The sequence below is a fragment of the Maylandia zebra genome, linkage group LG13, assembly GCF_041146795.1.
Source record: "Maylandia zebra isolate NMK-2024a linkage group LG13, Mzebra_GT3a, whole genome shotgun sequence".
Classification (NCBI taxonomy): Eukaryota; Metazoa; Chordata; class Actinopteri; order Cichliformes; family Cichlidae; genus Maylandia; species Maylandia zebra.
This window is the reverse complement of record NC_135179.1, coordinates 16,773,403-16,799,810: the sequence shown is the minus strand read 5'-3', so window position 1 is coordinate 16,799,810 and position 26,408 is coordinate 16,773,403. Positions and strand designations below refer to the sequence as shown.

The 26,408-nt window shown below is 40.4% G+C and overlaps 2 protein-coding genes across 3 annotated transcripts in view; one reads left to right on the top strand and one right to left on the bottom strand.

Moving 5' to 3' along the window:
- The first annotated feature begins 319 nt into the window (after positions 1 to 319).
- On the top strand, positions 320 to 2,789 carry ppifa (peptidylprolyl isomerase Fa). Of its 2 annotated transcripts, XM_004551629.2 has the most exons (6): positions 321 to 540; positions 656 to 686; positions 757 to 845; positions 912 to 1,008; positions 2,135 to 2,210; positions 2,337 to 2,789. In XM_004551629.2, the coding sequence occupies exons 1-6, from the start codon at positions 397 to 399 to the stop codon at positions 2,470 to 2,472; spliced, it is 573 nt and encodes a 190-aa protein (XP_004551686.1). In that variant the 5' UTR covers positions 321 to 396; the 3' UTR covers positions 2,473 to 2,789. The 2 variants fall into 2 exon arrangements, with proteins under 2 accessions (XP_076747753.1, XP_004551686.1); XM_076891638.1 differs by having other exon boundaries at positions 320 to 540; positions 757 to 1,008.
- A 1,086-nt stretch (positions 2,790 to 3,875) lies between these two features.
- Positions 3,876 to 26,408, bottom strand: part of zcchc24 (zinc finger, CCHC domain containing 24) — a 40,965-nt gene continuing 18,432 nt past the window's right edge. The window contains exons 3-4 of the mRNA XM_004551627.5: positions 14,643 to 14,807; positions 3,876 to 10,479 (exon numbers count right to left, since the gene is read on the bottom strand). Coding sequence (XP_004551684.1) covers positions 10,366 to 10,479; positions 14,643 to 14,807 — 279 coding nt within the window. The 3' untranslated portion in view covers positions 3,876 to 10,365. The remainder of the gene's footprint in view (positions 10,480 to 14,642; positions 14,808 to 26,408) is intronic.

The window sequence follows — 26,408 nt, the reverse complement described above, 5'->3', positions numbered from 1 at the left end:
TATGTTAAAAACCAAACAACATTCTCAAAATGTAAAAGCTGTGGAGACCTACGTTCCCTGTTCAATATTATGTGATTCTTTACTAGACTTTGTATAGCGCTTTACGGGAACTTTTTGCGTAAAGCGCTATACAAATACAGGCCATTTACCATTTTAGACTGTATGTATTTAGTTTTTTTATACGAAACCCCCTGACATTGTGTTTTGTTAATTTGTATCTGTATTTTGTGCTTTGTCAATAAAGCGTATTAAAAAAACAAAAAACAAATCGCGGGTCCGTACTCGCATTCTCGGCAAGTACGTACTCCCGTGCAGAGAACGCGAGAACTCGCGTACTTGAGAATTGAGAAAGGGCCATGGTTTGCAGGTCCGCCTCACCGTGTGAGCTAAGCAGCTATGCTTCAAATAAAAAATCGTATGAGGTACAGCTCGCTGGGCATCACTGCAGCGCGCCTGTTTTCTTCCGGCCCCGTCGAGAACCCGGTAGTATTTTTGGACATCGACGCTGACAGCGATCCTCTGGGGAGAATAATCATTGAGGTAGCTTGCGATTATCACAGTCGCCTCCAGAGACCTTGATCTGACCTGTAGCGTTCATATCTGTCAGTAGCCAGACCTGTGCAGATAAGTGCATGTGATTTGTTTTATCTTGCAGCTGAATGCAGATGTGGTGCCAAAGACTGCAGGTAGGTGAAGCCACGTTCTTTCCACGATGGGCTCATCGTCATTCATTTAAAAAATCCTTTCGATCCACAGAAAACTTCAGGGCTCTGTGCACCGGGGAGCATGGCTTTGGATACAAGGGATCTGTGTTTCACAGGGTCATCCCCGAGTTCATGTGTCAGGTACAGTTTACAGTGAAGGTGCAGTGTCATTTGGCATGTTTTCTGCTGTTGTTTTTTCTCTTGCAGGGAGGAGATTTTACCAACCACAACGGTACAGGAGGGAAATCTATTTATGGGAAAACGTTTAAAGATGAAAACTTCAAGTTAAAGCACACTGGTCCAGGTACAGCTCCACAGCTTTGAGGGGTTACACTAAAACAATAAAAACCCTTTTCACATATTCAAAAGATGCAACATCAGTCAGTCACTTCAACTCTGTGATCAGTGAATACAAACCCTTTCACCACTGTTTTAAGACTTAAACACCAAGTGGTTTTATACTGTTATCAAACCCCGCACTGACTTTGGAAGGAGTATTGCAAAACTGTAGGCCTATGGTGGCCTCAGACACAAAAATGAAATGTGAAGGATTTATTTGAAACAACTAATCAGCCAATCACATGTCAGCAACTCAAAGCATTTTAGGCTTGTAGCCTGCTGAAGTTCAAACCAGGCATCAGAATGGGGAAGAAAGGTGATTGAATGTGGCATGGTTGTTCGTGCCAGATGGGCTGGTCCGAGTATTTCAGAAACTGCTGATCTGCTGGGATTTTCCCTCCTAAAGATCTCTAGAGTTTACAGAAGTAATTTGACTAAAAACACTAACGTGCTGCTGGACAGTGTTCAGGAAAGTGAAAAAGTTTGAGTTCTTACAAAAGTCTAAACTGTTTTGATGAAATTAAGGTGAGAAGGACATCAACACAGTGATAAAAGTATCTTTAGCAGTGAAGTATGGAGCTGTGTGCAAAGAAACAATATAGGTGGGGGAAGGTCTTACTGATTAGAGAACTTCATTAGGAGAAGTGAAAATTGCACCAAAACTGAACTTCCAGGTGTTATGTGCCAGCTGTTCTTCTGCATTTTAATCCCACTTTTTCTCCACTAGATGGCAGTGCAGAATCTCATGCAGCGTTCAAACTGCTGGGCATATACATTTTGCAATCCTCATGTGAATGACCTAGTTTAGTGAGTCAACATGCACTAATCAAAATAACTCTGTTTGTTGAATAAACATCATCCATGTGCACATTATTTAGTGCTTTGCGTAATCACAGCGTGCGTCAGATCACAAGAGAAGTGGCCCTTTTTTTTTCTTTTCTTTTCTTTTCTTTTTTACAATCTTGCATGACGTTGCTGTAATGAGGCCTAAATGTCCTTGGATCAGGAGTAAAAAGGACATGAAGATCTTGTTTACATCATCTAGTTCAATTGATTGCTTTTTCTTCTTCTTCTTCTATGGTTTTCTGCAGGAACGCTTTCAATGGCAAATTCAGGCCCGAACAGCAACGGCTCGCAGTTCTTCATCTGCACAACGAAAACCGAGTGGTAAACACCCCGTAGAACTTTTTAATCAGTCATTTCAGACTCCAGTTCGTGCCTCATCAATCACAAGCTGCTGGAGCCACTTTTTCATCTTTTCTTTTTCGTTTTCTTGTCTTTCTTTTTGGGCAGGCTTGATGGTAAACACGTGGTGTTCGGGCAGGTGAAGGATGGGATGGATGTGGTTTCCAAGATGGAATCCTTTGGTTTACACGACGGCGGTGTGATCAAAAAAATTGTCATCACAGACTGCGGGGAGATCAAATGACGCCCGAGCGCACTCACAGACTTCTGCTGGATGAGTCATTGTGCAGCAATCTAGTACTTACTCTGTCCTGGCTCGTGTGTTCGTGCACTCTGAAGGCGGGGCTGTCGCAGGTGATCAGCTTTTACTCAAATCTGTGCTTTTTAACTTCTGGTTTTGAGGTTGAGCAAAGCCAGAGGTTTCTAACACTCAGACAGACCTTTTTACTCTCTAAAATCTTTACTCAACTGATCTAAATTGTATGCAAGCATGTAAAACAATTGTGTGGTGACTCATTCTCCAATAACTGCCAAATAAATGACTGATATTTTTCGACTTTACCAGCTCTGGTCTTACTGCAAGACATTTGCTCTGATGTGCCACAAATCTTGCTGCTTTTAAAGCTTCCCGGAAACGATCCAGCGTGCTTTTTTTTAGACACGGGCTCCAGCGCGACTGACTTCCTGTCCATCAAGAGCAGGATGTGACATCATGTGACATTCCACCTACACTGCAGCTGAAGCATCACATGTATGCACGATGGGCATGTGAGCTAGAGCCTCTTAGGGTGAAGTCGTTTCAGGACCTGAAATTGCTTTTTTATTGAGACGCAGGGCGTCTTGAAGAGGGAGAGAGACATGTCTGAAAGCCAGAGACTGGGTGGTGCTGCTTATCGAGCTAATACTTTATAAAAGTAAATAATGAAGAAGAAAAAGGCAGCTCTTGCCCCTAAATGAAACCATATGTGTGCTGACCTTCCTCCGTTTGTTTGAATTCTCAGATTACATTGTTGCCATAGAGATTTTTCGGCTCTCGCTCTGTTTGAGCTGGAGATGTTGTAACAAACTTGATATAATTTGGGTCCCCACCCTCGGGTTTAGTTTTAGTTATTTGGAATGCATGTCCAATAATGTGTATGGAAACTTGGCTCCGGAGACGACTGTGCCATTTCTTTTTACCACACATGCAAAACAATGACATCTTTACAGCTGGTGCATGCTGCTGCTTCTCTAAGTGTCTGCGTTATCACAGAGTCAGTGGGCATCTTTTTGTGGGGGGGGGGGTTTCCTGTCCACAAGTGTTGGGAAATGGGGGAGGGGGTGTGCGTCCTGGCCGGTTTACATGTCTGTTATCTCTCAGCACTTTCATGGCAAGTGGGAAAAAAAATGTTTTCCAAGTCTCTCGCTCTTCTGCGTTACACAACCACCATGAATAATCCATTAAAAGCCCCGTTATCGTAATCTATACGCTCAGTGTTGCGTAAGCCTCGCACTCAAGAGCGATGGCAAAAACACTAACGAGAGGAGCGCTCACAAAAACAACGTGTTGCTTTTGGCTGAAATCAGACACCAGAACGAACACCTCCCAGTTAACATAAATTCGGCACAGGACCCGAAAACAAATGAAAACTGCGCAACCCGGGTGGCTTTAATTCAATGTGACTTTTATTCATCAAACTCTGAACAGCACTAAAATGTTTTCCCAACTAACAAATAAGGCACATTTTGGAATGCCGTTTTCATGGACATGAAAAACAGACCTGTGGTCGACTCTCGAGGCCACGACTGTCCTTGCTTTTCCCATAATCATTGTCTTTCCCGACCGCACGCCTGCGTTCTGTCCAAATCAAATATTACATTATTGCAATACTGCATGACAAACATCTCAAGTGATACAGACAGTAAAGAATACAAACGAGACTCTCTGACTCGACCACTTAAGTGTTAACACGTTACATTCAGTAAATATGTATTATCTGCAGAGGCTACATTTGCGGTAAATGAGGACTAATAACAATCAGACGTTGCTGATAATGTTAAAAACAATATTTACTTTAGCAAACTACTGTAAGGTATTTAAATAGGTATACATTGCACAAAAAAGGGGATATTTCATTCAAAACACATGCACATGCAAACTCTAAAATAGTTCTTTGTCACACACGCTTCCTTGACAGAAGTATACACTCGCTACACTACCAATATAACATTTTATAATAGTTTCTTGTTATCGCTGCTTTAACCAAACTACATCTCACAGTTTAATGCGTTTATACAGTGGTGAGTATCCGTCACTAATTAATAAAAACATACTTTTCTGCATGTTAACACATATTTTCATAATATCGTTTACAAAATGAATACACGTGGCTGTATGGATGCATATGGCAGCTCATAATTAGTCACATAGCAACTGAATAATGGGTTATTCAACTCTGATAACATCAATAAATCAAAAACACAGAAAAAAAAATACAATGGCTTATAATTGAGAAAGGTTATTAATTATGTACCAGCTTTTTTTTCTTTTTAATAATATTCTATGTAGACATCAATATTTCCTTCTTAGTGTAACTTTGTTGCATATTCTATACAAAAAGTGTTGTAAAAAGTCTTTCCATAAATATTTCTGCAGGATAACCCTTCAGATTATTGTAAAACATAAAGAAGAAGAAAAAAAACAACAACTCCCAGCTTTGATTATTTCTCAGCAATAGGCCCTTCTTCACGCCGGAAAGAGAAAAAGCTTTGATATTGCTTCAACACTTCAAAAGAGCTACTATCATTGAAAACGATGGCCATCAAATATATACATAAAACAGTCGATCTTTGTCAGGGAAATAACTCTTGATTTTTTGCAGATTGCTTTAAAATTTTCAACATCTATTAAGAGTTCCAAAATACACATCTCATTCATAGAAAATAACAATTTTGAACTGAAAAGGTACTAGAAAAGTCAAGTATATGTAATTCAAGACACTACATCTGAAAGCAGAGATTTCGCTTTCTTTCTTTTTCTTTTAAAATGTATCAGCTGCTTCCATTGGCTCTTGAGTTGCCATTTTAAATGACCTCCTCATAACATGTCTCTGGGCGGAATCGAACTCTCTGACAGGATTTATCAACATTAACGTGATTCACAATAACTAATAATATTATTTGTTTATGAGGTTAGTTCATAAGGCATAATTGGTATGTATTCCTTTCACTACAGCCACATGGTCTGATGTAGAAAATAAGGTTACGGGAGACCTGTTAGCTTAGTGCCATTACACAGAACAAAAACAGACATTAATAAGAAGAAAAATGGGTTGTTCCCAACAGTGGTGAATCTTTCATAAAAATTGGGTCTTTACTATAAATGCAACGAGGGGCTTTCAGTTACTCCTTCAAAGGGACACTCCACAGATTTGTCCTTTAGCTACTGTAATATCTTTTGGGGCTGTGGAGGCTCATTGTCACGTGAGAGAAAATCAAAAAGCCTGTGTTAAAAAGTGAGGAGTTTTATTGTCAGCATTTAGTAGGCTGGGGAGTCTAGCATAGACTGTATATAGAAGATGGACTTGGACATGTCAAGGTTTTTGGACTTTGATCCTGATCTACGAGTTGAGTATTTTGGCCAACTTGTTCATCAAGTGAATTTGAAAGATGGGCCATATTTAAAAAAAAAAAAAATCACACTGTATTAAATAAGACTTGAAATCAGTGATTGAGAAGTAAGAATGACTTTGTGGGGTTCTTGAGGTTCCTCGTGTGATTTCAGAGTTTTCCACAATATTGGACGCGATACAACCAATGGTTATGAGGGAAATATGTATATTTCCTGCCTAGTTGGCAAGTGGTTCCTGTAGCTGAGTAAAACTGGTTGCAAATAAGGCACTGCACCAGAAACCACCTCGCAATTGCGTTGGTCACTAGCAGATTGCTGCAGTTGGTTGTAGTTTGCGTGAAAGACGGCGACTTCCTTCTCTGCAAACACTGATGCAAACTAGAAACAGAGAACATTCACTTGCAAACTAAAAGCAGAAGACACAACTTCTACTTTTAAGGAAAACATTCTGTTTCCAGTTTGTGTCACTTCCCTGCGGAGATTAGCTGGCCAGTGTTTGTGGACAAGTCAGCTCATTCCATGCAAACTAAGAGTAACTGTGACCATCTGCTAGTGACCAAAGGTATATCAACAAGTTTTTTACCAACCAGTTGCAAAATACACATTTTTCCTCAGCGACGGCCAAAGAAAAATGTGGGAACCCCTTGGCGACCAGTAGGGGCCAGAGAGTCCTAGTGGTTGCCAGGGAGAGCTAACATGTTTGAAAACGTGCAACTTTGAAGGTAAGCCTCCATTTTTTTGGAGGAGGTTTTTGCTAATCAGCTGGGGAATACAGGATTCTTAGCAAGAGGTGGTTGCCAGGGGGTCACTGACTGATCTGTAGATCTCCACAATTCAGACTTTAGCAATAATATCCCAGCAACTGCCAGCAACCAGCTGGGAAATACAAATAAATCTCAATATTCAAAATGAGCTGGACATTTTCTCTGGTTGTGGTTTAGGAGGTAGAGCAGGTCATCTACCAAATGGATCCCTGGCTCCTCTAATTTGCATGCCGAAGAATCCTTTGGCAAGGTACTGAAGCTCAAGTTGCTCCCGATGCATTCATCGGAGTGTGAGTGTGAACGTAAGTATTATACAGAGCCTACAGTAACAATAAAAGTGCTTTGATTGGGTGAATGAGGTTTGTGGTAAAAAGTGCTTTTGGACTTCAAGTCCATTTACAACCACAGAAGTCGATCCTCTATTGGCCATTACAAAGAATGTAAATTTAAGATGTCTTAACACTGACGCTGCTTTTGAAATCCATTGTTTATATACAGTCTATGGAGCTTACTTTAAAAGGCTACTGAGTTGCATAATAGCTGATGCATTTCTGGAGCTTGAGCCAAACTGAAAGTAAAGATATTTCATCCACTGCTGCATGCACTGTTATTTAGTGTCTTCTGCAGGCCTCCCAACTGGTGAAGCTGGAATAGTAAATCACTGGAGTGCCCTTTTAAATCAACAAATGGAATTTAGTTAAATTTCCCAACAGTGTAATGCACCAATATCATCCATTTCCACTAAAGCAAAACCGTGGGTTTTGTGAAAAAACATGCATTGTTAGCATGTTTTTTCACAAAACCCACGGTTTCCTTGAAAAAACATAACGATAACAGATAAAAATAACAATGAGTGAGGTCCACAGTTTGTGTCAACTTCATTCTGTTGTGAGGATCGACTAAGAAATAACATCTCTGTTGATATTCCATGACAACAGACCACAGTAAGATTGTTTTTGCCAGCTGGAAATGCTGTTTCAGCCTGTGCCTGCAACATGAATCGAACACCCACTATGCCAGTTCAACCGCTAATAGCGGAGCTTTATCGTTTTTCTGTCCTGTGTCACATCTTGAACCTACAACAAACTTACTCTGCATCACAGTTAACCACATGCACATAATACTGCTCCACCTCTGAGTCTCTCGCCACAAATCTTTGAAATTTCAAATGGCCTCTTAGCCTTGACACAATCGTTTTAAGGCACATACAGTATGTTATAGTATAAAATATTGTCAGCCAGTTTTTGTAAGGCTAGAAATACAGTACATATAAAACAGTTCACAATTCCTATACCAAGGATCCTCGAAAAGCAGATTTCCATAAATGATAACTAAAATAGTTTCCTCTTTAGTGCTTCACATCTGCATAGTGATATATGGAACCACAGTGGGTATTCCTTTTTCTTTAAAGTGGCTCTATTATGCTCATTTCCAGATGAGTGTTTTTATTTGTGGGCTACAGTGGAGTACTTTTGGATGCTTAGGTTTAAAATAAATATTTTTCAGGGGAGCCCTACAATCTTAAAAAAGGCATTATAGCTCTTTTAGGATCAGCCCTGTTTCCTGGTCCAAGCTCCTACTGCACTGGTTGAGGTTGTCATCTTTTTAATGTGTTTTAAGACTTTGCCCCGAACACCAAATATTTGAAGAATCACACCAAGATTTCAGTGTGGACCTTAGACTTAGGATCAGGACTTTTTTACAGCAAGTAATCCAAACCATACTGTCGCATATTAATGTAGCGGTTGTGCTAATCTAAGATGCTCTTTTGGCTGAAATTTGATCCGTTTTTAGCATCTTCTTTCTGCTCTGTAATGGCTTTATCTCTCCCAGCTGAACAGCATGAACAATTTAACTCAATTCTTACATTTTTTGTTAGCAAATGTATTTATATTAGCTTAAGCTAATAGCTAGCTCTAAAGCTAGCCACCAGGTAGCATATTTTTAGCATTGTCTGCTAGCCCAACTTCAATAATCCAAATGTCTACTCTATGATACTCCAAATGTCACTGCTTTGTTGTTTTGCATCTTTGTTTACGCCAAATGTTGTGCTTGTGTTTTAGAAATACTTTAGTCAGAACATGGCATATCGTCTTTACGCGGAAACTAGCTTGCTAACCTGGAAAATTCTCTGTTTTAGGGGATGCCTGGATGTATATATGTATAACAAGAAATGAGGAAAAAAATACATAATAGTTCCACTTTAAAGATATGGTTTCTGATATTAGGCCCCATAAAAATGGATGTAAACTTAAATCACCATAAATTTCAATACAGCCATGAATTCTCACCATCAACATATCACAAACCAGCTCTTCTGTCTCTCGACAAACCTGAAAAGCAAAGTTCTCCAAAGCTTCACCTCTCTTTAGGCACTCTACGCTGCAATTAGCTGTTGGACATCGTTTCTTCAGTGTACAAGCCCTTGGAAAGTTTTCCATCTTGCTTCACCGACTCCACTGAGGCTGCCAGACATCAACTGGCACTAAAACTTGGATAAAAAAGTCTCTCTGAATCTTTGTCAAGCAAACAGCTCCTTTTGTATTTTGCTATCTTGTGGTTAAAATCTATTCAGGATTTATGTGAACAGTTTAGGGTCCAAAATCATGTTTATCAATGCTAAACAAGCTGTGGCAAGCATTTTATCAATAGTTTTGAAACAATGAAAATATGTGACTGCCAACAATTACTAAACCATTTTTCCCCACAGCTGCTTCTGCCTATCTAGTGTCTATTTTTTCCAACGCTAACAAATAAATGAGAGGCAAGAATGACAAGAACAACAACAAAAATAAGAATAGGATAAATGAAGCGTTATCTATTAGCAATGCACTAAATCTAGCCCAAGGAGCGTTTTATACAACTGAACCTACAGTAGTTTCTAAAGACAAGTGGAAGCAGTTACACAATAATGCGATATACAAACATACAAAAATGTCTCTATATGTCCCAGTTAAAATTCAAATTGCACACGAGACAACAAGAAAATAAATAGGCCAAATGTAAGCTAGGGATGCATGGCACATTATCCCTCAGTTAATTCACAGTTAATAAGATGTGCTGCTGACCCTAATAAGGCAAGACATCAAAGGCCTCGAATACATTATGCCATCATGAGAGGCCCCAGTTAAATGTTCGTCACATCTACACACACTTCACTTGGCAGGGAAATGGAAAGCGGATCTCTGTAAACACAAAGCCAACAAACCCCAAGGTGAGGTAATCTATTGAGACAAATACTGTCAGTGATGCCAAGGAAATATAACCCCTGGTGCTAAATCATCAATATAATAATTTTTTTGTTGTTAAACATTGAGTTTTGAGTAAATTAATCATGTGGTTCTGATACATAAGGCATAAAAAGTCAATCATTTTGGCCTCTTTTTTTTTTTTTGCTGTGTTGAAGAGCACTTCAAGAGATAGAGGCTGACCCTCAAACATTTTCTTGGATGTACTGTCACTGAAAGAGGAGGAAAATGACTAAAGTCTATGCTCCACAAGTGGCTGAGAAGAGGGAGCAGAATTAATTGATGTGGTAATAAAGGAAGGCATCAGGAGATTTGGGAGGATTAGACCTAATGTCCACATTAGATGTTTCTGAGACACTGGGAGGAAGACGTGAAGAAGAAAGGGTGCCATGTCGTGTTGAGGGAAATCTGGATGTGGACCGGGAAGGGAGGATGTATAATGTCTCAATGGCGGATAAAAAAAACAGGGTTTGGGATGGAGCGGCTCCTCTCTGCTACTGAATAATGATGAATATTTATTGCACACGGCGGCAGTAGTAGCCAAGGACTTTACACTTCTCGCACAGGTGTTGGGGGTGCTCCTTACTCTGGTCAGACACATCCAGGCCATCTGGCTTCTCTAAAGGTCGCTGGAGATACAAACAGAAGACCAATAATGAGTCATATTAAACACAGAAAAGGGCAAACCGAGCAAGAAACACACATAAACCTCTTGAATTTTGCAAGCCGTTTATTTAGCAACAGATTCAGGTCAGCTATACGCCTAACAACTCCAACTCTCATATTCTTCACAGACCTGATGTGTTATTTGCCAAATTAGATGCAGAGATATGGCAATGCACCATCAGCCATGCTGGCTAGCAATACATTTTAACAACCTGGTGCTAAAGGAAAAGATGCAGTATGCATTTAATCGTGATGGACTGTATGGAAATGTTGGCTTCAACACTGACCATCTTGGACTCATTATCGAGGACAAAGGTAACCTTTCTGGGCCAGCACGCTTGGAGGTTATTTTAACGGTCCATCTGGAAAATTTTATTTTTCATCTATTGTTTTTTTTTCTTGTTAGAGCTTTGAACAAAACCTTTATTTATTCCAAGTGGTCTAGCTAAAGGAAACCAGGTTACCATGGGTCACCACAAGAAGATATTTGAGTCTAATGAGTCTTCCAGGAAGTGTTGAAAATGTATTATTGCTTTGTCAAAGACATTAGGTCCTTGATGAAAGCTGGAAGAGAGTTCCCTTGGAGGCTAAAGGGAATTGAGTTCAAGGCCCTGTACTGCAGGCATCACCCAGTGAAATGACCTTAAGGAAGAAACATCTACTATATGTAAATATAAAAAAAGTGGTTTTGCATACATGTGACCACAAACAATTTAATGTTAACTTGTCTCTCAGGTAGTCTCCGAGTACTAGTGAAACCAAAGCGTGAAAAGCGAACTAAAAAAATTGGAGGTTTAGGAGGCAAAAGTTTTGCCTTCAAAGTAAAAGTTGTGCTTCAGCACTGCAACCAACATCAAAAAGCCACAGCTTTTACTCTAAAGCTAAATATTCTCCATTTCTAGTTTCTGTCACTTTTTGCAAATTTTACTATCACTTGTCTTGAAAGTTGGCATCATTTGCAGATAAACATGAAAAACTAAAGACTAACATGGCAATCTGCTAGCAAAACCATCAGGGAATACATATTTTCTCTTAACAACCCGTTGATGCATCATATCGCATCCAACATGGCAGATTGGATGAACTCGTGTGATGTCGTGTGAGAAACCTCAATACACACACTGCATATGGTAAATGGTAAATGGCCTGTATTTATATAGCGCTTTCACTAGTCCCTAAGGACCCCAAAGCGCTTTACATATCCAGTCATCCACCCATTCACACACTGGTGATGGCAAGCTACATTGTAGCCACAGCCACCCTGGGGCGCACTGACAGAGGCGCATACATGCATATAATAAATGCATGTTGCCACCGTAGTGTTACCCACTGGTAGATGAAGTATGATCGCGAAAGCTCGACGTGAGCATTTTGCCCTTAACCATCTTGGTGTTTTGAACCCAGACAAGATGAAGAAGGACACGATCTGATTGTGGGACAGGGACATTACATGCTTAATTGATACTGACCTTCCAATCACAAGGTAAGCCTTGGTAGAAAAGAAGATGGACTAACCTCTTGCTAGCCATTAGAAATAATCCACCTTTAAAACACTTGCACATTTTCTTCACTTTTCAGACCCAGAACATAAATCTATCATTTATATAGTCTATGGTCACAACTTCAGGTGACCTGGAGGCTTGCTGACGCAGTGGCAACTCCCAGACCTTCAAATGCCCCTTTCCACTAGCACCAACGCAGCTCGACTCAACTCGGTTTTTAGGGTTTACCATTAGGTGGTAGTACCTGGTACCAGGTATGTGTTTAATACCTACTTTGCCGGGGTTTCAAGCGAGCTGCCGAGATTAAAATGCAACATCAACCGACTGTATGTCAGTGGATGGGTCACGAGAGCAACTCCTTCAAAAGAATCAAATCAGCCATTTTTGAAACCCAGCACCGAGAGGAAAATGGCTACGCACAAAGTAACACCATGGTCCAACAACAAGGTGCAGATTTTTGTGCTTGGTGAGTGACGACAGAATCAGAGCAGCATGACTTTTGGGCCACCTTGCTATAACGATTCCACCCACACTGAGGTGGTGCTCAATTGTAATTCAAAACAACTGAAACCAAGTAGAGCTGAGTTGAGTAGATTAGAGTAGGTACTAGTGGAAAAGCGGTTAAGTACTGCAGTTTGTACTAGCTGTTAGCTCCCTATCTTCTATCTAGGATGACAGCAGCGCATGTAAAACACTAGATGTTGCAAAATGTACTAAGGATATGCGTGACTAGTTGACTAGATGTGAAAACCTTGCTGCCTTTGCTAGTCGGCCCCAGAAATACTGGTCAGTTAAACATAATATGTAATTAAAGGATAACGGCAGATTATTTCTCTGAATCTAAGCGGTAAATGATCCGAGGGGGGAAACCAAGCCAAATTCTGCATTCTGCAAATTCTGTACACAGAATGGTGAGGAAGGGAATGCAGGTGGCGTGAAGTGGGTGGAGACGAGTGTCAGGAGTGATTTGTGACAGACAGGCAGCATTAACAGTGAAAGGGAAGGTTTACAAGACAGTAGTGACTCCTGCTGATGTATGAGTTTGGAGCCAGTGGTGCTGACAAAAAGAAAAAAAGAAAGATGGCTGAACTGAAGATGCTATGATTGGGCGTGACCAAAAGTGGTGGGTAATAAAACCTCAAAATTATATCACAATATATCAAGAGAATTTAAAATGCTAGAGGCAGCAACATTTACAAATAAACGAAGGTCATTTTCTGTCCTTTTCCAATGACCTACTGTCACTGATAACAAACTTCCAAATTTGAAGTGTGACTTTATTGGAACAGATAAAACAGAAAAACAGGAAAGTACTCTAGGCAAGTTTTTCTCCTAGAAATGTGCAATACAAAATATAAAATAACTGCTTAACACTTCAGTTTAAGAATAATTAAAGTAACCTAACTTCAATAGCTGATGACTTACACGTTTAATTGCTTTGACTGGCTTTATTGCAGCTACAAGAGAAGAGACGGACTGAGAGAGACTGTTTTGTGTAAAGCGAGGGTGACAAAAAACTTGAGTTTGACATCTAAAAGGGTACAAATTAAAATCTCGATCAAAAGGGTCGAAAGTTCATGTCTGTATGACGTTAAAGAGGACCAAATTTTGAACACTCGAGGATGTGTTTGGAAAATCCATATTCTTTTCATTTATGGGAATCCGCAGCCTGAGAAGGAGCTGTGCTGAGCTCTTTGATACTCAAGGACACAGAGGTTAGTGGTCTGTTTCAACTGCTGACCGGGTTGGAAAGGGGAGGGGGGTATGTTAAGTGGGTGACACTGCAAATGCAGAGAATTTGCTTGTCTGTGTGCAGCTTTGCCACAAGACTCAAAGCAGAGTGAGGGTTTCTCACCAGTTTCGGGAACAAAGCAGGTTTTACCAAGACATATTTGAACTCTTGCAAAGTGTGTGCAGACTTCTATCTGTGGTTATGACTACAGGTAAGCTGTTTGGGTAAGATCTCAGAGATTTCTAATAAATTATGCATAAAATTTCAGGCTCCGAATGGCGTTAATGCTCGACAGATGTACAAAATGTCCCTTTCCTGCTTCATTTCACGTGTTAACAGAGCAAAGCGTGGACAGTTGTGGTATTCTGAGAATGAGCAGGCCTCAAGCCGACAACGATCCTAATTTTATTTCAGGAAGTGGAATTAGAAGAATGTGAAAAAGCATACATATCAAAAGATGAAGTGTTGAGGATAAATATAAAACTGACACGATTCTTTCTCCAGCTCCGTACCCAGCTGCTTACCAGGATTATTTGAGGTTAAGTTGAACAGATTTCTCTTCGAGTGTTGTTTGAAAAATGACTCCAGAGAATCCTGCTCTGAGTTAGTTTATGTCTGAGACCCATTAATACAGAAATATTTGCTTTAGCATTTGATGGCATTCAGTGTATAATTCCAAACTTTTATCAGTCAGGAAATTTCATTAGTTTCGTCAATGCTGGTTTATTACCAAAGCAATTATTAGTGGTGGGATTTTTATTTTACTGTAATGAGGCCATCTGGAATATCATCAAAACAACACGGAAACCAAAGCCTGATGTCTATGAGCAATTTTTTTTTAACTCAACTGCAAATTCTCAGGACATGAGTGCTGTGATGCAGGCTTACATACCTGTTTGTGTGGATAAACGTTGATGTGGCATTTGATACATTCTTGTCCCATGTTAGCCCAGGAGTTGCCACTCATCCACTTCCTCTTACACTTAGGGCACTTGTACTCTCCAAAGCATCTCTTCTTCCCTTGGTAGGGTGTCAGTCCTTCACCTTTGGGTCTGGCCTGTAAAGAACAAAGTGAATAAGATGCTTGCACATGTGGAAGCTATAGACTGCATATATTTAAAGCCTCATTCTGAAGCCAGAAGAGAAGGAGGGGTAGATCTGACTGGTATCGACCTGTCAGTGACATGGTACCAAACCCTTTATTTGTAACGCAGCACAGGAAAAGCCATCCAAATATAACACACACAACAGCATCCAACCAATGACACTGTGTTTTAAAACTATGTCTGAAAAATGTAGTTTATTAAACAGTTTCTGATGAGAATAATCACATTATTTTCCCCAGAGCCTAATCCAGCAAATCTCTCAGCTGTGAGGGGAAAACGCCTGCACAGCGCAGCTACGCATGCAGAGGGGTGTGACCCGGTCAGTCAGCCAGTGAAACGTACCTCGTTAAAGGGGATTTATGCGTCAGCGTCGTAAACGCAACAACTTTTGGCGTAACCTGACGTACACACCTAACCTGAGAGAATAACAATCATCTTCTCAATATAAGGAATAGTAATCGTAGCATGAAGATAAGGACTCACTAATGTCAGCAAATTCCTGGAGTTTTATGAAACTATCTGAACAGGAAATGCACGAAGAAGTGGAAACACTTGTGGGAAAAATATGTTTACGAACCAAAACAAAAGGCCTCAGTGATGCTGGCGAGCTTTCCACTCTGTGTGGATTGTCATCAATCAGTGGTTTGATCGTGGTTGCTAAACCACAATAATTCAAAGAACGGACATCACTTGGCATCTTCAAGTTAAAAATTTATAGAAAATAAGCAAAGACAGATAAAATAAGTGGCAAAAAAGAAAAAGAAACTGGACTTTAGCCAGGTTTTTGCACACTGCATCACTTTTTTTTTTTTCATACTCTGTAGGTAAACTAAACAAACATCTTCTTGCGTGTAATAGAACTTGAAAGCAGCAACGACCATAAATTTGTTCAAGTGTTTACTGAGGAGATAATTCAAGTTACAAGTAGGGTTATGCTCTCTGCACAGCTGGACTTCTTTGCAACCATGAGAGTAGCCCCCTGCTGTGCATTAGATATATTGCAGGTTTACGTTGCTCATCTTTAATATACAGTCCATATCTTTATGTAGTTAAAAATTTATATGAAATAGAAATGTTTCAAAAATGTTTTTTTTCTTTCAGTCCAGAAGATGGACAGATAATAAAAGATGGTGAGATGACAGCAGGGTGTGTCCATCCTTGTTGTGCTAAAATATTTTCACCTTCATCAGACAGGACACTCCTACAAACAGTTTTGGCACAGTTTGCGGTCTTGTAATTGACATTAACTTTCATTACATCTGTGTTAAATTACTCCCAACGATTCTCGTGAGGGAGATGATTACGAACAGTCAGTCAGCCATGAAAAAGCGCAAGCCCGAGGGCAGTTCTTTCTCGGGGAGCCGCCTCTATGACTTCATGTTGGCAACTTTATTTAAGCCACTATAGCAGCAATGGGAAAACAGACAAATTTTTCCTCTAGAAGCATGTCTGCAATGACTGCGAGACATTTGCCAGAAGAAACCCACATGTATGCTGATTAGTAACTTTGTCAGAACTTGTCATAATCAATTTAAAGCTCCATTACTGAAATAAAAATGAAGACTCATCCCAGAACAAGTGATAGTCATCATCAGGCTGGGAGTGGGCTATCTGGGTAAACAAATATCTTCATTTTGGGAAGTAAACACTGTAAATAGAATACCAAGGAAGTCCTTTATTTTATTTAAAACCTAAAAAATATGTTTTTTCATGAAAGTCTGATCCAACAGGCTCAGACTTGAGCCTCACGCAAAGCATGAAACTGCTGGCAGCTTTCCAGGAAGTTAGGAAATGCTGCGCCTTTTACTTGAAATCAGACCTGTCCAGTCCACTCTTGAGTCCCTGCGACTGCAGATTGTTTTCATCATAACTTAGACATTGCTTGCAGATTCTGGAATAGATGGTAAGGGGGGTAAGGGGTACCAAGAATGAGAGGAGGAGGGGGTACAATCAGTATTCCTGGTTTTCACTTATTTTGTCCTAGCCCATGTATGAGTAATAAGAACTTTAATCAGGAGCATGTGGCTTCTCCAAACAGACGTCAGCACTTTGCATCAGCAGCAGCAAGCCAATACTAAGTAATGGCGGCTGTGCTTCAATCGGGCCCCTCAACAGCATGACCTCAAAGCCACTGTCAGCTTTGCATCTCCCACTGTGACAGCATGCAAGCTGGAAAATCTGACTTCTGCTGGCTCCCACCACACCACTCGCTATACAGTGACAGCGTTGTCTTGATGCAATCGATGGGCAATCTTGGAGACAATGCCATGGCAACATTTTGTTTGAACACTCCTCCAAATGAGCTAGCTGTTATATAATCCAGCTATAAACAGGCTGCCATTGTTACTCTAAAAATTAATTTTAAAGTACAAGAACCAGCTGTGGCAAGATTGACCGTTATCACACGCAACAAAATACGACTGACTATTCTGAGTTTAAAAACAAAATCATCAGTGTACCAGGTGTACTGCCAAGGAGGTTCTACCTTACCCCCTTGTTATTCAGATTTATTTAGAAATCTGAACATAATCAGGGGTAATTTCCTCGTGCAGCTGTTTGTTAGAAAAAGAAATTCTCACTAACACTGTAGCCAGATCTCAGCAGGACAGAAACAGCACTCATCCTCCTCATGACCATTCCTCTCTTGCTCCATGCTGCTTCCAGGGCCCGGCTTTGACCTTTGGCTGCACATCGCGCTCTCTGTCTGCAGCTGAGCCATCTCAGATTAGCTCAAACTCTTTTCGCAATCATTGTGTAGATGCTTGTATTATGCACATAGAATATAGAAACCAAATAATAATTACATTCATTTGTTGACAATCATTTTATGTCAATTTCATTTTTGTCTCTACAAAATCAAGATCTGAAGATCTGTGTTTGCTGATAGCAAGCGCCACGCATCATCTCAATGGATTCTTCTTTGAATCTAATGGTCGCCTGAGGTCCTTTCTGTGCAGAGTATGCTTGTTCTCTCTGTGCCTGTGTGTTTTTCTTCCAACAGACCAAAAACGTGCTTGTTAGCTTTGTCCTAAACAGGCCGGAGGTGTTTGTCCTGTGAAGTACTGGCATCCTGTCAAGGGGGAACAGCATATGTGCTAATGGTTGGGCTACTTCAGCCATGCACACCAGTAGGTTAGGTGTGTGTGAGTGTTATAAAAGGCAAACAACAGAAAATGTTAAGAAAAACTTACTGAACACAACAGCTCAAAAGACAAGGACACTGCTGAAAAGAAGGGTCTGAGGAATTTGGTGGTGTGGACATATTTTGGCTATTTAGGGGCGATCGTGGCTCAAGAGTTGGGAGTTCGCCTTGTAATCGGAAGGTTGCCGGTTTGAGCCCCGGCTCGGACAGTCTCGGTCGTTGTGTCCTTGGGCAAGACACTTCACCCGTTGCCTACTGGTGGTGGTCAGAGGGCCCGGTGGCGCCAGTGTCCGGCAGCCTCGCCTCTGTCAGTGCGCCCCAGGGCGGCTGTGGCTACAATGTAGCTTGCCATCACCAGTGTGTGAATGTGTGTGTGACTGGGTGGATGACTGGATATGTAAAGCGCTTTGGGGTCCTTAGGGACTAGTAAAGCGCTATATATAAATACAGGCGATTTACCATTTAAAAGCAGCAAAGCATGCACTGTAAATGATGTTGGAAGCATGTCCACACAAAGGCAGGTAGTATTTTTGTCTATTTGTGGGATTGTTTCCAAAAAAATCTATCTATACAAAAAAATTATAAGATTATAGCAGTAGGCCAGGTGATGGAGTCAAACTCAGGGCTGTGAGGTTACAGTGCTAATCGCTAATGTCTCTGTAATGTCTATAAAACACTGTTGTGTAATGCTCTACAGTATGCACACTGAAAATAAATATTATTTAAATAAAAATTAACCTTAAGCCTTCACTTAGGAGAAAAAAATGAATCTTTAAGCTTGACAGAAATAGTGATTTGATTTATATCATATATATATCAATACAGACTGATTTTTTTTAAAAAGGTATGACATCGCAATTTTTGTTCAATATTAACAAGTCCCTGATAAATAAAGTTTGTTTTGAATATATTACATTTTTTAGGTTAAATAAAATAGTATTTAATTAATATTAAGGCTGTTCGATATATATCGGATGACGATATAAAAATGTCTATCGTTTCATTTTACGCTATTGTTTGTTTCGTGGTGTCGTAAAATAAACTGTTTACAGCAAAAAATTTTCATCGTTTTGATGGTTACTGTAGTGGCTTTATTAATAAGTTCTCTCGTTCTCTTATATATAACCACACTATGGACGGACAAGCGCCTGTTTTTACGTTAGCAACAATGACGGTAAAACCATCGCGTGGCTCCGCTGCCCGCTTGTTTGTTTTCCAAGTAAACCTTTCACAATAAAGCTCAAGATCCTGTTGAGACTTTTCAAAATAAACTGAATCACGCGAAAGAGTATGCAGAGTGCTTACGGATGAGAATCAAAAACGAGCCGTTAGGTGCTAAAAAAGAAACCTTAAACTCAAACGTTAGAACAGGCTTTTCCCCACAGCACGCCGTGTAATAAATACAAAGAAAACGGCGGCCGTTACAACCTATGGCTAAAAATATAGTTTCAGGCATCGGTTAAAACAGTCGACTCCAGGTGCAGGACGCCCAGCTGGAAAAAGTTCAAGCAAGTCGACTTGCCCGAGATTCACAGAATTTACAGAAAATATTACATTTTTGGGATTTATATCGTTGTCAGGATGATAAATGTCTTATATCGGGGATCTGAGATTTTGGTCATTTCGCACAGCCCTAATTAATATGAATAAAAATCAGTAATAAAATTATTAGTTTTGGACCTGTGTACAATAAAATCGATGCACTGATGGATCAGTCAGTCAAGAATTAGCCAATTTATCAGCATTCTCATGCATGTGCATCACGTGCACAACGGCGAAGGCAAATAGTCGCATGCACACTCAAAGCCACATGCTAACATTTTGTTTGGTAGGTGAAGGCAAGTGTATAGCAGCTCATTTTCAGTTCATATTCTGTACCCATTTCCAGTGACAGAGTAGGTCCTGTGACTTCCAGAGTTTAGTCGTCATTTACAAAAATAATACTTTGCAATGAAAAAAACTTGTTTTTGTTTTGTATATGATGAAGCCTATTCTTTACATGACTTCCACTTGCCCACACTGTCAAACTTAATTCTGCAGTCAATGTAAATGACCCAGATTATTTGTTTATTTGATATTTTTCAAACAGTTAAATCCCTGAACGAATTATACCTTATAATATAGATTAAACTCTTATTTTGAAATTCGTAACGGGCAACTTCCGGGAAGGAAGATCGTACCGCAACTGCTTGCCGCAGAAAGGATTAAATGAGAAGGTTATCGTTTTCCATCCATCTTAAAATTAGCATCTAGCTGGAAGGCGAACAGGTATGTTTGTGTGTTGTACTTGTTGTTTACATTTCGGACAATTTGTAAATGTATTACTTGATTGTTAATAAGTTTATGAGCGATCTAGCAGGCTGATGCTAGCACCTCCTGTGCCTTTTCTGTGAATTGATTAGCATAACAGAAACGTGGTTATATCAAGTGAATGTTTGTTTTATGTTATGGTTACAGCTCTTACGATGTGTCTATGGCAATTTGTGAATAAATGGGTTGGAATACCCCACCATGGTCCATCCGTAATGATCATTGAGTGCATCGTCTGAATAAAGTCCGGCTGGAATGCTACAGTCAATACTCTGGTCCAATCATTTTCACATCAATTCCTTCTGCAAACCAATCAGCTCTGTCCTTCAAATCTCAGTGCTTTTGTTTTCTTCTGCCTTTCAGCCTCTCATTAGAAAATTAATTACACACAAATAAATGACCAAAGAAACTTGCGTCTGTCCAACAATATGGACATCAAGTTGATAAAAGAGCAAAAAGTGAGTGAAAAAGCAGTGAATGAACCAATTTCTCATCACATCTGCCTTCCACACAGTCTGAAATTCAGTTTTGTGCAACTGCAAAGTACTGCAGAATTTATTTGGACATTTGAAGTCATAAATCTGAGTATTACTCACATTGTGGTCAGCTGCTGTCAGCCCATTGTAACTCGCCCGCCTCTCATGGTGGTCTTAGACGAAGAACGAGTTTAATTAATGAATTAGGCGCTGTGTTTTTTCCATACATACAGGACCTGTCCTATTTACATCGGTTTTCACAGATGTAAACACTAATGACTGAGCAAAAATGTTTTAGTTAAGCTTCATTTCCAGGAAAATAATCTTTTAAAACAACATTTACAAACTGTCCACAGCAGACACAATACAATGACTAATTTAATGGAATTGCGTCATCACACCACGCAACGCTCTGGAGATGAGCCTGCACAGGAGGATGTGTTTTGTTTTCCGTTGCTCTCTACATTTGAAACCATTCAAGCTTGTGACAAGTTAAGAGCTAAATGGACATATCTGACCAATTTAGAGCATTTTAGGTGTCCGTCAAGTGGAAACAAGGGCTTGAAACGGCAAATGGGCCTATGGGGATCTGTGCTAGGAGGCTGCAAGCAGTGTTTGTCATATTACTTAGTGTTTGTTTAAGTTCGCAAGGCTATAGCCCTGTGTGTTGAGATAAGGGTCAGTGCGTGTGTGTGTGTGTGTGTGTGTGTGTGTGTGTGTGTGTGTGTGTGTGTGTGGAAGACAGTGGCCTTAGACAAGGCAGCGATGCTCCATAACAACAGCTAGTTTACCATATCCTCCTCTTGTCCAGATCAGAGCACATACACACACACACACACACACACACTGTTAAACCAAGCATGCACACGTGATACCCACTTTCTCTGACACAAAACATGGCCACACACAGGCACAAGCAAGCCCTAATTTAATGCTTTTTCCTCTTCTTGTTCCCTTTAACACCCCGGCACAGACACACATACACTCTCGGCAAATTCCACACACACAGGTTTTCATACACTCTCGAGACGTAACTGGAAAGTCTCGGTTTCCTGCATTACTCCCACTCAAGTGTTTCGCTCTGCTACAAGAGCACAGATCATTCTTTGGCTAATATCACAGAATTAATGAGCACACAAAGTGCATTAAATGGAATAAACAGAGCTGTGCAAGACACAGTAAAACAAAGAGGGAGACAAAAAATGGCACGCAAGAGACCGAGATCAGCACTGGAGCTGACGTCACAGTTGAATTCGAAGCGGCCTCTGTCTCCTGAAAACCTGCTGGTCAAAAAAAAAAACTTGATGGAAAAGAAGGAAAGTGGACAAATAACCACAAGCCCCATGATTTTTTGGAGAGACCCTCAATTCAGTCCCTCAAAGGAGGGTGGAAAAACGGAAGAAAAAACTGAGAGAAGGAGCGGAGGAGGAGGAGAAGGAGGGTGGAAATCTAAATCCAAAGCAGATGGTCTCCGCAAGGGCAACATGAGAAACACTGAGGGCTGTCGTAAAATTGCTCCTCTGCTTTCAATTAGGCCATACATTTCAGTGACTGAGAGAGGGCGAGAGAGAGATGGGGGGAACAAAACGGCGTTAACTAACCACTGCAGTGCTGGCCAAAACTATGGTGGACTCGACTTGTTATCATGTGGAGAAATGCAGAGAGAATTCTCAGGGGGGAGCTGATTTTATGATTTTTAAAGACACGTACATTCATTTTGTTAAACACATATCCAATTTGGGGGCGTGGAGGGTAAAGCCTATACTACCGGTAGAAGACATAGGTCCCTCACAGGGCTAACACAGCTTAGGCCAATTTATAGTGTCTAATTAACCTAACATGCATGGATGTAGAATACGGGAGGACACGCAGACACATGCAAGAACATCCAGACTCCACACTGAAAGGTCAGGTGGTTCAAACCCTGTTGCTGAGAGGTGACAGTGCTAACCGCTGCGCCAATGTTCTGCCACTTCCACACGCGTTAGTTGAACAGAGAGAACAATATTATGGATCTGATGCACAATTACTGGCACATTGCTGCATTTTAAGAGGTGTTTTTAAGTAAGAAATCACAGTCTAGACTACATTTAATGAGACGTCTTAAAATTTCTGGGTAAATCAGGTAATACTGTGAAATGGAGAGAGGTATGCAGCCCAGGCATCTGACTCTGAAATTGCAGTTTGAATACCATTGTGCCACAAAACCATCCTGAAATTCTGATCCATTGTAAATCTCTAAAAGATGTCTTATATTACTGACCGCTGGAAAAATGTGGTCCTGACCACCGTCTGAAGCCTAAAGTTGACCTTGCATTCGTGTTGATCTTACATTCCTTGCTGAGAGCAATGGGGAGTGGACAGACACCAGACTTAATATTAGACGTCCTTCCCAAACCAAACATAAAAAGGAATCATGCTAAAGACGTCTCCTTTCAAGGTTGTGGCGATTTCGTACTTTCTCAACATATTGGAGGAGACATTAACCTTGAGTTGGATTTCCTATATTATCAGTCCGCAGACAACGGCTTAACTAGACAGTAAGAAACTATAGCAGCGAGCAACGAGAGACCACAAAATATCAAAATTCAGCAGTTTGAATGACAGGTGAAATATTCATTAAAGCAAAGCAAAAAGAGCACTGAGTTAAACTAGTTTCAACTGAGCTGAGATACTGAAGAGCACAAAATACTGCTGTACGACATATGGCAGGGTGGGAAGTATGAAAGAAGGTTACAAAACAGCCATAACCTGAAATAACAACCAGTGTTGTTATTGTTTGTAAAAAGTGATAGGTGACAACGAGCAAATTCCTTTATATGTGAACAAGACTTAAAGTTTGTTCTTTACTTCAGCGACTGACAGATTCTACTGTGACCGATACCGATATTTAGTGCATTAAAAAGCCTACATATGGGCCGATATTTTTTTCCAGACGCACAAAACAGAAACTGACATCCCAAATATTTGTTATAAGTAGCAAACTATGAGTCCTTACTATGACAAGGCAATCCAATTTAAAAGTAATCTTGTTTTATATCCAGAATGACTTGTTTATTCTCAGATGTGGTTTTTGTATTTAGCCTCGCTTCCACTAGTAGCTTCTCGGATCGACTCAGGTCATCTTGACTCTACTCACTTTTGGTCATTTTCCATTAAATTTGAGTACCCCCTCAATGTGCTTGGGGTTGTTATGGCAACCCAGCTGAAGGTCCAGTGACGTCATTTTTACGCGACACAAACAACAAAACAGAGACTCGGCTCGCTTGGAACCCCGATAGAGCAGGTACTAAAAAAGTAAACCCTAAAACCTGAGTTGAGTCGAGTGGCGTTCCAAACACGTGTTCCCAAGAAGGACGTTGCAGAGTGCCCCCTGGTGGACAAACTACGCAACATCAATATTTGTAACATGGTTAAAGGGTGTTTCTTCTATCTCTTCTTTACTTCTTAAATTTATATTTATCAGTCGTCATAAATCTCAATACTAATATATTGTTAAATAGCTAATATCAGCTGATATATTGGCCTCACTGATATATCAGTCAGGCTTCGGTGAAGGAGATTTAGTTGAGAAAACAAATTTGGAAAAATGTGTAAGAACTCTATTTCTGAATTTAGATCTGCTCAAATGCACTTCGTTTTCAGTAATACAGCAAATACAGTGCAACTGTGACAAGTGACCCCTTATTTCTTTATATTTTGCTTCCTTCTCCAGAAGGAGAAGATTGTTTAATATACTGTATTTACACTTATGTCTGCACATGTTTCAATCAACTGCTCCGCCTGTTTTTAACTTTCCAAGCAAAATATAAAGAAATGAGTCTAAAGAATTTTGCACAGTACTGTAATTTCACAGTTGGTGCATCTCAAGTTATCAGCTATTGTTTTAATAGGTAATGATTATCTAACATAAATCTTAAAACATAGAAGCAAACAAACAAAGCTAAGTTTCTCCCTTCCAAGGAAGTTCATTGTGTGAGATTCTTTGGTATGATTTGATGATACCATTAACACACCACAAAGTTAAAATGATCCCCGAGATGCAGACAGGTCAGTGATTCATAACATAAGCTTCCCTTTCACATTTAAAAGGAAGAGCCTAAGGTTGTTTGTAAAAACCACACCAGAAGAGGAAGAAAAGAAAAACATTTGTCGGGTTCCTCGGATGAAAATAATTCTGACAAAACAGTGTTTTTGCGCCATTGGGTTTGGGCTGACCACATCAAAGCAAGTCATATGTGAAACATGGAAACTATTCAGTTAAAGCTTCATACTTTCACACGCTGCATTTTCTTAAGTGGTATTTCTATCCACATGTACCTAGAAAAACAAAGAAGGAAATCAGAGCGGCACTCTTTGACTCGTCTCACTTCCCCATGTCTTAGTTAAACCATTTCATCTGCTTCCACCATCACTACCCGCATTGTTTAACATCACAGCAACTAAAGAATAAAGATCTGAGGATGCAGTCGTCACCATGTCAGTCAGAACTCAGAGCCAAGTGAGGGCGTGCAGATGGCCACTGCTCCAAGACTCTCACAAGAATGACACTGTCCCCACCTCAGCTGTGTCCCACTGCACACAGAACAAGCATTTTTTTATTGGCTGTTTCCGCTGCTGGACTAAACAGCCACGACTTCATGCCAGAACCTCAGTCAGGTGCATTATGGGAACTGTTTATCAATCCCACCATGCACTACAAGCTCTAAATACAGCCACTGTTTTCCGTGCATCTCTCCCTCTCTCTCTCTCTTTCTCTCCCCCCCCTCCTGCAATCTTTCTCACCTCTCTCTCGCTCCTTTGCTGGTGCAGCTGTCTCTTTATAATGCCTGTAAGGAAAAGTGGCTCAAAGTGACGGGAGGAACAGGTGTTTAAGTGATAAATTTGCCCTCCCTCGGGCACAATGCACCTCTGTTTATGAAAACAATCCCCCCCCCTCCCCGAATAAGGCAACATAGAATACAGACAATATACTCAGGCTGCCCCAGAAAAACAAGTAGAGGAAAATTATAGGGTGCAAAATCTCTCTTTGCAATCAGCATCAGAAGAAACGCCTGGCTGGAGCCTGTTTAAAGAAACATGCAGTCAAATTACCGAGTAAAACAAATATGTTAATTACAGTCAGATGCAATTAATCCAAGTGTACATATTGTGACTAATAATTACACTTAATGACCTAAGACGTCATTGTATGTTGCATGTCCCCCCCCCTCCAATTCAGTGAAGACAACAGCATGTACATTTATGACTGCCACATGCAAAGGAATAATTTATAATAATTTATAATTAAATTTTATAAGAAAAACTCTGTCATTCATTGGAAACAATTGCAAAATTATTACAAAACAAAGCTGTGATTTTTTTTCAAGTATCAAAGTTAAAGCTGCCTTAATCCCAGCTTGTTGGCACAGACCCTAAACTGCTGGGCTGCTCCCCAGCGTTCCGTAGCGCTCCGATCACTACCTAGCATCTGGAAACCATCAGTGTAAACAAAGGAGCAGCGGAGGAGCTCAAGCCCCGCTCTGCCTTCTCCGCATCCCACAGGACATCGTTCAGCGAGCAACAGAGAAGACCAGATCCGAGCGCGAGTGTGTCCGTGCCCATACGTCTGCATGTGTGTCTGC